A 13,872-nucleotide genomic window follows, 5' to 3' on the forward strand; every position below is an offset into this window, starting at 1 on the left:
CTGTTCCTTCAAAGCTTGTCATGTACATAGAAAAGAGAAAGGCAAGCTCACGTAGGAGAAGGCAATGAGCTTCTTTCACCTGTTCGACACCAGGGCTGTGATGAGAACTAACCTCCCTTAGAAACATCTTGGACTAGGGATTGATTTGTCTAGTTTTGGGCCATAATGGCATAGTGTGTCCCAAATGGAGGGAACTTCAGTGTTTTATAGGGAAATGCAGGGTTTCACCTATATTGCCATATGGCAGGGCAGAGCTATCATGGTAAGAATACAGTCTACAAATAGTTAAAGTAATCGAGGGGAAAGTACCTTTTAAATAATAGGAAGATTTTAACTATATATATATTTGAAAAGATTGCAATATTAATGTCCACATTCAAAATAATTTGGTTGAACATAACTGTCTCTCAATTTTCTTGGCCGATGTTTGTTATTATAACCTGTGTTTTTACTCGTATTGGTAAGAGTACTTCACAGTCCTTCCTGTGTGTGAAAGGAAAAGCACATAGAACAAGGAAAGATTTTTGGATGTGCTGATGCTACAGGGCAACTAGCTGTATTGAGAGCGTCGTTGAATACGTGGGGTAAACAACAGGCGGTAGTAGTATTTTTTTAATAAATTTGCTATAGTTAGCTTAGTATTTTATTATTGGATTTATTGACTGTGTATCTGTTAGAATTCCGCTCAGATATATACATTATTAATTTGATTTTTTTACAACCTCATCTAGGTTATTCTGAGTAATTCCAAAGATACCCTTCAACATGCCTGAAAATCCTGCTGCAGGTATGTAGTCTGAAAGCGATTACTTTTGTTAAGCAGTGAGAAATGAAGTTCCGTTCCTAAGGTGTATACTATTTTGTGGTGCAGATAAACAGCAGGTGCTGCAGATCCTCGATCGGCTGCAAGCAAAACTGCGTGAGAAAAGAGATTCCCAGCATAATGAAAACCTGACTGTTTTGCGTAACACGCTCAGGAGCCCTTTGTTTAACCAGATACTGACCCTCCAGCAATCCATCAAGCAACTGAAGGAACAAGTGAGTGTAAAATTGCAGTTGTTGGTGTGATGATAACTATAGTGAACTTGGAACATAAAACAGGGTATGTAGGCGTGTGTTAATGAGGACCCTCTCATTAATAAACCGTAACTTGGTGTGAATCAGTGTTGGGCTTTGGGGGTTTTTTTGGTCAAGTTACTATCTCCAGCATCAATACTGAAATAAGAAGTGGTATCCCAACAAAACAGGCCATGGGGCAACGTGCTCTGAAAGGGATCCAGAAGAGTCAGGCATTGAGAACCACATCACTCGAGAAAAGCATCTGCAAAAGACATCAGCTCTAGTACTTTAAGTTCTGAACAGCAGTTGGAACTGGGATCCTTTGTTTTTCACAGAAGCTAAATACTGTTTATCAACTAAATGGCAGCATCTTTTCTCCTTAAAAGACATCATCACTTAGTTCCTGCTGACTTGTTCAAGAACGGTTAACCTGTTTTGGGAAATATAATCTAGAAAACCACCCCTGAAGACTTGCCAAGCTCTGATGCGGATGTACCCAAGCTAACTTTAAAATGAGTTGGCTCCAGCAGTGGAAGGAACTTGTGTGGATTGGTTTCTGACGCCAACTGACACTTCGATCTTGTGGACATGGGTGTCAATGACACATCTGGTCGAACAGGTCTCACCCTCCAGTTAGCAGAGTCAGGCGTGTAAATTTAAAATCAGGGACTAACCTAAGATCATGCTTTGTGACTGTGGCATAATGGATTTTCTATCCAGAATGTTCAGAATTATCGTATCTAGAAAATTTTGTTTTTTCTTGAGGTTCTTTTTAAGCATGCCCCTCATAAGCAGTTTCATCCAGGATGAGATTTTTCAGTTTACCGTGTCGCACTGGGAATATTTCTGCATTTCTTTGTTGTTTGTCAGGACTAGACACAGAATTGAAAGTTCTAGCAATGGTAACATGTTCAATGGTGGTTAGTTTGTACCCTGAGCTCTCCCTTGGGAGGAGATAATACAGACCAGGCCTTTGGCTCCTGAGTGACTACGTGACTCTTAAGAAATTTGGATTCTGGTGCCAAAATTGTCCAGGTTTGCCTGACAGTTGCAACAGTGCTTGAGTGCTTCTTTAATGATGTTGCTTTTGCTTGTGTTGTTTCTGGAATATGAGGGTGAAAAGAAGATAATGGGCATAGGCAGGGGAGCAGAATGGAAGAAATGGAGAAAATGAGTGGAGTAGAAACACAGATGAAACATTCAGGGAACTTTTCCTTCTGAAAAACAATTTAAACTTGATATGGTAGCCTGGTTATAGCTTATATCTTAATATTGCCTGTTTTATACAGGTGAGAGTATTTGTGTGAACATGTGTGAACACATATGAACGTGTGTGCTTGCTGCTTTGGCGGTTTTCAGACAAGATTAAATATGTGGAAATCTATTTTGTTTTTAATAGTTTTTCTACCTCTTTGTTCATTTTTAACAGCTCAATTATATGCCTCCTGACCGGTCAGTAGATTTTGACTTTACGAAGAGAGGGCTGCTAGTGTTTGCTGACAAGTCGGTTGCTGCTGGGAGCGTGTATGTACCTTGCAGTTCCCCTGAACCCAAAGCATCCACCTTCACTCCAAACCTGGGAATTAATGAATTTAATGCAATCATCCAACAGATGGCAAAGGTAAGGCTCTCAGGTTTAGTGAACCAAACTTATCTTCCTTCAATGTCAATCTTGCTGGCTTTTGGAGTACGTTTTCAAACGTGCTGTTCTGTTGTGTGTCTGGGAGCGTGGTGCCTCCTGGCCAGAAAGAGAGTAGAAGTGCCGAGGATAACTTTTCCCTGTGAAAGATAATGTCAACACTGGAAAGTGGTTTGGTGGTGTGGTTTGGTTTTTTTTTCCTTTGCCATTTTTTTTGGCCTTACTTTCTACCAAACACACCAATGTAGAAAAGAAATTTTAGTTGCCAGAAAACTTTTCTGGTATTTGATGACACTTAATTGAAGATGCGCGTTTTCTGCAGAAACTTGTTTTGATGGAGAGACTTGTTTTATCAAGTACATTTTAAATTGGAAATATACCAACTTTGTTAATATACGAACAGTGCAAATGATTAAAAGAACTGACATATAATATTTTATTTAACTCTTCATTTAGTATGTCTTCACTTTGCCAGGCAGATGCTGATTTCATTAACATGTGATGTAGCATGTACCAAATGCTTATGGAAGTTGTACAGGTGCAGACATCCACCCATGTGGGATTGGCATTTATACCGCAAATGTATTGTTCTGTGTTGCTTTGAACCATTAATTTAATTGGTTAGTCATGCCTTTCTATATTAAGTAACTGTTGCTAATTGACTACCTTAATGTAGCTGTAATATTTTGAGCATAACTCTTCTCATTAGTGTGTCATTAACTCATCAGATAAAAGATTTAGTGGTAAAGACTGCACATTATTTTGGATAAAACAGCTGTGATAGCAGTGCCTTCTCTAAGTGTATTTCCCAGTAAACAACCCCAGAAATCTTGTATTAGAACTGAAAAGCAGGCAGTCGCAAAAGTAAACTTTTTTTTTTTAGCATTAAGTGTGAACTTGCAGGGAGGGGAAGGAAATTAATTTCTTTATTTAAAAGCTGCAATCTTTTGAACGCACCCCTAAAAATCAGCATTAAAAGCAAGGGGAGCCAGAAGACAAGTAATTTAGTTTAGCTGTGCAGCATTTCCAGAAATACCGAATATATTGCTCTAGACAGCACTTCGTTCATAGTTTTCATCCAGTTTGGAATTCATCTCATAATGTGAATGAAGTGTGAAAGCAGCTCTTAAATTCCCTGAGGTTTCAGAACCTTAGAGTGCTTGCATATCCAATACTCTGCTATATTAAAAATAATAAATGGAGGAGCTTTTATAGAAATAACATATTCAGTATTTTGCCTTTGTTTAGTCTTAGGAGGAGAATAATTCTCCCAGTGTTATAAATTTTAAACTAGCTCATTCTATTGCATTAAAAATTAGTAAATCAATTTTTTTTCTGTTTTATTAGGGGAGACAAGTAGAATCAATAAAGATTGAGAAGCCTTCTGTTGGAGGTCTTGGATTTAGTGTGGTTGCCCTTAAAAATCACAGCTTGGGAGAAGTTGGTATCTTTGTCAAGGAAGTCCAGCCAGGAAGCATAGCTGACAGGTGAGATCTTTATAATTGTATTGGAAAATTGCACTATTTCCATGAAGGGAAAAGTCATGACTTTCACGTTGAAAACTCTATCAGAGTAACATGTTTGTCTGGGTTATCTGGTGGGATATTTTGGTGGGGGTATCTTGAATTCTGGCTCTTCCACTAAATGGACTCATGTTTTGAGGATCAGATTTTCAGATGAGTTTTAAGTATCCAAGCCATTCATAAATGGAATTTCCAGAAATCGTGACTCACTTAAGAGAATCTTGAGTACTGATTAAATAACAAAAGAAAACTCGGAAGAGAATACAAGGAAAATAAAAATTAGCCTCCATTTGAGTTTTTATGCATTGTATCCCTGAAAGATTTTTTTTTTCCCCCCCTTGTTTCTTTATTTATGTGCCTATGACAATACCCTATTTATAGTTGGTTTTACTGTTTGTTTCCTGTGTAAATTTAGATCCAGTCCTCCCGACAGATCCCTGCACAGATGTCATCATAGAATCAAGGCTTCAGGCAGTTTCTTCCCGTATTGTCTGTGGGTTTTCACCCAAAAACAAAAGACAGAGCAATCCTTTAAAAATAAAATGTGATTGTGAAACCACAAATGTTGGCATGAGACAAATGCAGTGCTTGGAATTATGTTTCAAGAAAATGTGTCTAGATTTCAAGTCACTGGTGTCACTTTTTAAATAACACATGTCAGGAAGTGCCAACGAAAGATGACAAAAAGAGTGGGGAGAGGTTGGAATGATAATGGCTATGGGCCCGCAGAGAACACACCAGAGAACACTTAAAGAAAAGCATATTAGGCTCTTTCAAAGTGGAGACAGATGGACTGATCCGGATGTCAAAGGAGGCTGAATATCTCACTTTAGGATTTGATGACCTGCTGCTCACTTTCTTTGATGAGACAATCTAAAATATGGTTAGTGCTCCAAGAAAGTGATTTCTGGGAAACATCTTAAACATCGCATGATAAAAAGGAAGTTTAAAATGCGTTAGTTAAGATGTGCAGTTATATTGTTTTGGAGTTTATAAATTTCCCCAGCATGCTTCCCATTTTGCTTCTGAGACGAGATCTCCTGGAGACTTTTTTGGATTCCTACAGAGCTTTGAAGGCAGTGTCTGTCTATGTAACAGTTTGGTCTCGTGCTCAGAATGAATATTTAACAAAGGAGATGAGTGATGGTTTCTCTCTTGTCACAAATCTAAATTCATCACTAGGGTAATTAACTGTGAAACTTAGATAAGTTGAGCTGTGTATTGCTCGAAGAAAGCTTGATACCTTAAATTTTGAGTAAAATATAAATATGTAGCTCATCAATCTTTAGATTAAATAATGATACAAAACAAGATCCTAGCCTGAGGCTGGGTACTTAGAGGCAGTATCATGTAGTGCTAAATATAATGAGGAATAGTTCCTAGTTCATTGTAGAACTACAAAATATTTTTTTTTTCTGCCCTGTAATTCAATATCATCAAGAAAAAATGGGGGAATTTCATCGAATTTTGAATAAAAGCAAAGGAAAAAATTGAGCAAATTTCTTTACCGTGATAAAGTTGGAACAAAAAATGGGTGGGCAGTTCCGTACGGTGTGGATGGCACGTGCTTTGTATGTTGGTGAAGACAATCTAACAAGCAGATTTTTTAAATACAGAAATATTTAACCTTGCGTAACTGTGTATTTTGCATGTTTATATTTAAATCACACAAGCCTGTTGTGAAGTCACTATGCTGCATTTTAAACTTTCTTTTAATGTTTTGTTAAGGGATCAAAGACTGAAGGAAAATGACCACATACTGGCCATTAATTGCACCCCATTGGATCAGAACATTTCCCATCAGCACGCTATTGCCCTCCTCCAGCAATCCACAGGATCCCTACATCTGGTTGTTGCCAGGGAGCCAGTTCAAGGGAACAGCAGAACTTCGGCTGTCTTATTAAGTGATATAAATCCACCTGAGACTGTGAGTTGTTGTAATACTGTCAAAATCAGATTCTGAACTAATGCTGGATACTTTTCTGTGGTTGTAAGTGTTTGTGTTAGCAAGCTTTATATATAGGGATTTTTTTTTTTCTTTAATCAGATTTTATATGTGGTGACATTTCATTTAGACTGATCATAGAATAAGTATAAGGCTTCCATTGCAAAGCTGCATGAAGTTGTTATAAAACAGATCCTGGGTTTTTATGGGATAGCAGAAGCTTTAGTAGATCAACATATTCTTAGCAGCAGGGTCTGTTCGGCATAGGCTGGGTAAAGCTTTTTATGAGTACACTCAGCCGAAACCTACTTGTGCTCAGCAATTAAAGATGCTCTGATTGCATCTTAAAAGAGTGTAAACATAACCTATCATGAGCACTGCTTGAAATATCCCAACCAGTTTAAACTTCAGCTGCTCAAAACAAAAAGCCTTGTCTTTGTTTATTTATTGGGCTTCTTTTTTTTTTTTTTTAAATCTGAAAATTTCATTGAATGTGTGAACCCTTTTGTTTTCTTGAAAAAGGAGAGATCGTCACTGGGACATGTAATAAGGTAGGGCTGAACTTCCATCTGTGTCCACACCATATGGTCCAGGTGGCTTCACTGAATTTGGTTGAACTGCCCACCTAAATCCAGGGTTTTCAATATTGGAATCTTAATTTATTATCCTAGTAAGTTTTGATGAAAATCTGGTTAAAAGCAGTGCTTTTCCTTATTGTCAGTAATTATTTCCCTCATGATTATTACAGAGCTAGTGAAATCTGAAGGTTTTAGTGGATAATCAATATTGTTTATTGCGCTGAAAATTTTAAAGAATTAAACTTTAACTGCTTTTTCATTGAAAGATCTGCACTGAACAGACTAACAAAATAAAATACAAATATATATCTCTACGGGGGGTCTTTAACTTCTTTTATGATATTTAACTGGCTTTGGCAAAGATTTTCAATATGCTAATAAATCCTTTATTCACAGAAGACTTAAATCTGCCTATTTTGCTCCATTTTGGTTTCTGTGAGATATTAATCTGACAGAAACATTGGCTGGGTTTGGGTTGCTTAACAGCTTTGTTATTTTCAGATTGTCTTGTAGAACATAAGGTCATGGTACAATGTAGCTTAGAAACACGCTTCCAATTCAGTATGGCAGAATATTGCACTGCGCTATTAATTCAGCGTGTACTGGTGGTGTTTAAAGTGTGTAAGTGAAATAACAGAACTAAGAATTTGGGCAATGCTAAGTGAAAACTAGGCCAGTGCAAGCTCCTCGCCTGTTTTTCTCTCTTGTTTGCAGTATTCTTGATTTATGAAAAACCAAGAGGATAGTTTTCATTTTGGCAAGAAAGTCTTAAAATTGCTTTTTCGTAGTCAAGCTTTTTCCTAGTATCCTGTTATCCTGAAAGTGAAGGACAAAATGTATGTTTAAAAACAGATGAGAAATCCCACTGCGTATTTATAAGGAAATGAAGCTGACTGAACAAAATCCAACAGATCCCCAGTATGTGGGGTAGAGAGAGAACATCGCTCTGATTAATGCTCGTCATTCCTGGTACATGTGAAAGTGAGAAACATTAAAGACTGACCGAAATTAAAATCTCCTTTTTTTATTAATTGCAGATTCAGTGGGGCCACGTTGAAGACGTTGAGCTGATTAACGACGGTTCAGGATTAGGCTTTGGAATTGTAGGAGGAAAGTCGAGTGGAGTAGTTGTAAGAACAATTGTTCCTGGGGGATTAGCAGATCGGGTAATTTGTTATATTATGTCACTTCTTGTTTGATTGTAAAGTAGAATTAACTGGTTTTGACAATCTTAAAATAAACTAATACACTTAAACAAAAGGAAGCTGATAGCATCAAAGTCTAAATGCCAACGTATACTTTATAAATAAATATGTTGAAGGTATGATTGAGGAAAAAGTCAGCACCTGATACGAATTAAGTTGTTTCTCAGACATGCTTTGGCATTTATAACATTGTTGAACATGCAGAAATTCTGAGAAGTTGTCTAACCTTCTAATATTTTCAATACTTTTGATATTTTGAGCCTTTGCTAAGTCTGGGGGAGGATACTCGTAATGGATTTGCACATCCTCTGTAGAATTTGGCAACATCTATAGGGACAAACTCTCTAAAAGAATTGTGGGGCAAGAGAATCTGCTCTATTGAAGCAATTGCATCGCAAGATTCAGTTTATAGATTGAAAATGTCCTATTTTTAGTGGGTTTCACTTCAAAAGGGTTTCAATCCCTGCCTTGTGGTCTGACCAGTTCAAGGAGATACTTAGGATTGATGCAAAGACTTTTGTAGTTACTGATATCTTCTAAAGTTAACAGGTACAGTTTACAACCTCTCACTGCTAATTTTTAAAGACTCGGTGCTGAGTGTTGCTACATTTCATGAGAAGAACACATGCAATAGCAAAACAGATTTTGATTTTTAATGTGAATTTGGCCATGACGACTTACAATATTTGAGGTCTGGAACATGTGCAGACAGGATCTGGTAACATACAAAAGAGAGAGGCTAAAGTACTTCCTCTAGTATAGGATAGGATGGAAATGAAAACTAGAGATTCGGAGAGCTTTACTGGAAAATGCTGGCTTTTGCTTGACTGCCTCCCTCTGAACCTGTCATGTATAAACGAGCATTTTTTAATTATTATGTAACACCTGTTTTGCTGTAAGGAATAGAGTGTTTTGGCTACAAATGAAGTATGTAAGTTAAGATCTCGCCACATCATTCTCAGCTGAATGAGACATCATTAAGAACTTGTGAAATAACGAGCGCATATACATGTTAAAATTGGATGAGTTTGTAAATGAGTTAGGGTTAGTTCTGGGAATAACTCTGCTATGATTGCTCCATGAATCAATGCACCTGAGGTGGAGGAGCTGTGCTGATCAATACCAGCTGAGGATTTGGTCCTATGAATGCTTGCTTATAATAGAAATGATGATGTAGGTCATGAATCATAATTATCATGTAAAAAATGGTTTGTGTGGAGTCTTGTTACCTTCAGTGGATTTACTTGCTCGAGTTGGAGCTAGTCATATGAGAAAAGAATTGCCAGGCAATATAGAAGTATTAGGAAAAACTCTAAAAAGTCCTAAATCAAAATGCTGTGCTTTTTATTCTAACCCCTATCCGATGAGGAATATTCTATGAAACAGCAATACCTAACAACCTGTGGGATAATAAAACGTTGCTGTCTGTTTTTGCCTAAATGAAAAAAGTGAACTCTTTCTTAGCAATGGTGCTATTCAATTTGTGTATCTTACCCAGATTTGGAAAGGTTGGTTTACCACTGTTAACTACTGTGGAAAAAACAATGCGTGATTGTACAAATGCTTCCTTGAATTATTCAGTATGTTGCCATGGTGGTCAATTTTATTGTATTTTCTTGCATTGGCTGTCATGGCCATGAAGATGCCTGTACACAGGTTCATTTTTGTAATGGAAAAGATATTTTACATATAGACTGGTAACGTTTTTTTTCAATTTAATTATGATTGAAGGATGGGAGGCTCCGGACAGGAGATCACATCTTACAGATTGGAGGGACCAACGTGCAAGGAATGACCAGTGAACAAGTTGCCCAAGTGCTGAGAAACTGTGGGAATTCTGTTAGGATGATCGTTGCAAGAGACCCAAAGTGTGACATTGTGGAGACTCCACCGGCTCCTGTGAGCTGGCCAGTCAGCGCGTTACCTTCCTTTCAAAATGGAAACGTAAGTATCTGGTGTTTACTTATGACATTTTTAAGTATATTTGTGGCGTGTGATCAGAAAGGAGGAGGAGAACAGAGTGTTCTTGAGACCTAAAGTGCTTCTCCTCTTTTGAGTTTCCAGATATCATATACCTGTATTTAAGTGGTCGTTATTATAGCCGTGCCTTCTATAATTTTTCCCTCTTTCCTGTGTGTTATTAATACCTATAATCTTGGGATCGGAATGACCGGCTTTACAGAATTTACCTCAGAGTGGGTAATTTAATTACCAAGACCATAAATGTTATCGATAAATGGTACTTTTAGTTCTCCTCCTTAGCTCATTACATTTTTGCTAATCAATCATTTGCAAGTGGATTTAAAACTTGACTGTGAATTTCCCTAGTTTGAAATCCAGAACGCCACGGCCACACCAGAATTATTCAGCACAATCATCTTTTTATGAAACATAAGTGTAATGTTTTCATCGTCTACGCTACTGTCTGTGATAGGAAATATATCTAAAAAATTTGAAACTTGTTTTAGCAAATCTTATCATGGTCATATCAAAGTCTCTTGTTTTTGAAGTCATTCTTTTCAGTTTTGAGTAATTAAAATCAACAAATGCTACACTAAGTGTACAGTAGGTCTCGAAACATAAACAAAGCTGTGCTTGTGTACCATCTGCTACTACTGTGCTGCTTAGATTTAGGTGTAGAATCTGAGTAGCCTTTTCTTTCTTGTCTAGTTTGTTGAATACAAGTGAAGAGAGCTATTTTTTTTTTTGAAGTACCATTTTTTTAAAGGTCAAACTATCAGTCGTATGGTTACAAACTCACCTTCTCGCTTCCTGGGCGTAGTCACTACAGAGACACCCATTAGCTTGGTGTCTTGCATCTCTCTGGAAGACTCCGGTGGCTGAAGCTGTCACTAAAGCTTTTTGGGTCCTTCTCAAGCTGCTCTTCTCAGAAGAGGGATTGGTGTAGTAGGAAACGTGAGTGGCAGAGAGGTAGGAGGGACTAATCTGTGTACATAAAGCTGGAATATTAAAAGTGGGCTTGCCTAATGCTCTGAAAAAAGGCTTTCCTAGAGAATCAGCATCGTTATGAAGCACTTTTTTCTGGCTGTATGATATTTTCCAGGGCCCATATTAGGAAAAAAATAACATGGTCCTAGTTTTATTTCCTCTACGAAGTACTATTTTTCTCTCTTCCCCACCTCAAGGGTGGGCCTGTTTGTCACTAATCGACACCAAGCTTTGTAGATGCTTTTTTAAAATGTTATTCCTTCTGGATGTCTTTTCAGTGTCCTCCTTATTCCTGCTTTGTACTTTAGAGGAGAAAAAACCCCACCATTGCAATTTCATCTACTTCTTTCTGCAAATGTCTATTGTCTTCTAAAGTAAATAGTGCCTTCATTTGTAGATTTGAAGAAACCCCTCTTTCTGGTGTTAAGAAAGATTTGCTGATCTCAAATACATTCAGATTAACGACTATTCTTATTAATTTAATGATGACTTTAATGGTCCACCTTTCAGTTTGTGTCTGATTTGCAACAGAACTTTTTGCTATAATCTAATTTCTCTCTGGTTTCTGAGTACTTTCACTAGCTGTGAGCTTTGGAATAGAAAATATTTTCCTTTTATTTTTTGCAAACCAGCAGAAAGACATTTTTAATCTATGGTTATATTTTTTTCAGTTTTGTATTAATATTTTATTTCCATTAAATTTCCTGTAGTAGAGAATCAACTGAAACTACTTATGTCCGTGCATGGACACAAGAAAACAGTCATATTATCTGTACTCTCCAAGATACTGACAGCAATGTTAGCAGCCTGCTCGTGCTGGCTGTATTTAGGACTCTCTACTTTGATTTTTCCAAACTTCGCTTGTAATGTTTTGCAGTCCACCAGTAAGATTATTTAGAGAAAATTTCCGTAGCACCAGAGCACTATGAAGGGCTTTTGACTGTCAAAATAGCAGGACTCCCAAGGCCATAGCTCCATTTCAGACGTTGCTATAGGCTTGTTTACTGTTTTGGTTCCCTCTCCTAAAGATAAGATACAGAGCATCAAAACTTATCTTCATCTCCATCAGCGTCTTATGGAGCAAGAGGGCTGGAAAGCATTTAATGAGCTTAATGAGTTGGCTAGTGGAGCGATGTGTGTGTGATAAGAAAGGAGATAGCTGGCCATCGATTTCTCTTTCGGTGAAAAGTGAAATAGGTACAGCCATAACTTTGTCCTGCGCTTGATATAGGTCCTTCCGAAGCTGGTATTTGGCAAGCATTTGATTTAACTTCTCTTTTGTTCACTCTCTTAAGAAATGTTTTCCTCTTTCCCGGTCCGTTTTTCGCTCTTGGCAGTGACACTGTCCCTCTCGATTTCATCACTTTAACAGACCTTACTCTCATCATCATCTTCTTTTTGATCCCATTGGGCTGTATCTGGTTACTGAAAACAAGCAGGTTTATGTATTTTAATTTATCTCTTGCAATCCCAGATGTGTGTGCTTGATTGTTTTTCTCTTTGGTATCACCAATGTCTTTAGCGTGTCCTGTTTGAACTCTCTCTTGTAGTTTTGATTTTCACTTGTCAGGGTAGAGCAGCGCAGACATACTGAGGCCAGCTTTGTGGGGACCTTTTTCCATAGACTTCTCCAGTGTAAGGTCAGATCATATCGTAATCTCAGCTAGTGGCTTTTATGGTTTTTTGGTAATTGTAGTAAGCAGAGGGGAGGGTTCAGAGAACAGGTCATGTTATGTGCTTCTCTTTTCAAGTATTGTTTGTTATGAGAAGTCACCTTATCAGTTGCACAATAAAGTGTTTACAAATGAATATTTTCCCTTCCCCTTTAGGTCTTAAAAATAATTTTCATTGAATGCAAACTAATGAGTCTTTTGCTTTCCATTGCCTTAGACAATCTGGAGGTTTCCAGTGCTCTTTGCATTTTGGTGATGTTGATTGACTGTTGGAATGGTTTTGTGGTTTGGGATCTAGCATAAAACCAAACAATAAGCTCAAACACCTACCTAGTCTCCTGTATTTGCATTTAAGCAGGCAACTGCTTCTGTAGTAGAGCCGTACCTGCTACGTATACGCATGGTTTCTTTCATTTCAGAGCATCCTGTTTGTTTTGAGATCTCTTTCCTGCTGCCCCTCGCTTCCTCAGTAGGTGATAACAAGGAGAGATAATCATCGCTTTTTCTGACAGAAATGTGTGGTGTGATAACACTGTCTTTATACCAGGGTTTTTTTGCTTCTTAACTGTGCAGTAGAAAGAGTAGAAGAGAGGACTCATTCCACTGTTTATCAGGACTGACATATGAAAGGGAGAGAAGACATTCTGAGGACATTCAGGGTTTCTGTTGTCTTGTGGGATTGACTGGGACATTTGTTGTTACCAAGAAGCAGTGGAATCAAAATGGAAATGGCCCCTGAGCTGTCCTTATTTTCCATAAAATATAAATATTATATCTCTGACAGGTATGGAGAAAGTATTAGGAAAGAATTTAAAAAGCAACTAATTACTTTGGTTGACACCCTATTTTCAGCAAATCTCGGGTATATCCCTTTTGTAAATATGATCCCTCCTAAAATAGGAAAATGAAAATCACTGCTCACTTCTGAAGATCTTAATTAACCTGCAATATTGTAATGGTACTGGGAAATTATGATATTTTTTTGCTGTCTTGTGATTTTTTTATAGGATAACACCAACCTTTTTGAGACCTATGATGTTGAACTTATAAAAAAGAATGGGCAAAGCCTGGGGATAACAATTGTTGGATATGCTGGCACATGTGATGTAGGTGAGTTCGACAGGATTTAGTAAAGTCTAGGACAGGGGCTTCTCAAATATCCTTTATTTACTATGGGGAAAGTGGATAGCACTTGTTTGAAACGGTGTCACTTCCAAAATCTATGAAGAAGATATTTGGAGAACTTGCTGCAAAGTGAAATTCAGCCACAAAATGTCATAAAGAATTGTAATTAGCTTAAA

The 13,872-nt window shown here is 37.5% G+C and overlaps 1 protein-coding gene across 1 annotated transcript in view; it reads left to right on the forward strand.

Moving 5' to 3' along the window:
• The first annotated feature begins 765 nt into the window (after positions 1-765).
• The window catches only part of PATJ (PATJ crumbs cell polarity complex component), a 148,593-nt gene continuing 135,486 nt past the window's right edge, over positions 766-13,872 (forward strand). Inside the window, exons 1-8 of the mRNA XM_074152513.1 lie at positions 766-787; positions 872-1,038; positions 2,489-2,680; positions 4,046-4,185; positions 5,950-6,148; positions 7,782-7,910; positions 9,681-9,893; positions 13,579-13,681. Of these exons, the coding sequence (XP_074008614.1) occupies positions 766-787; positions 872-1,038; positions 2,489-2,680; positions 4,046-4,185; positions 5,950-6,148; positions 7,782-7,910; positions 9,681-9,893; positions 13,579-13,681 (1,165 nt within the window). The remainder of the gene's footprint in view (positions 788-871; positions 1,039-2,488; positions 2,681-4,045; positions 4,186-5,949; positions 6,149-7,781; positions 7,911-9,680; positions 9,894-13,578; positions 13,682-13,872) is intronic.

The sequence above is a fragment of the Numenius arquata genome, chromosome 8 (assembly GCF_964106895.1).
Source record: "Numenius arquata chromosome 8, bNumArq3.hap1.1, whole genome shotgun sequence".
Lineage (NCBI taxonomy): Eukaryota > Metazoa > Chordata > Aves > Charadriiformes > Scolopacidae > Numenius > Numenius arquata.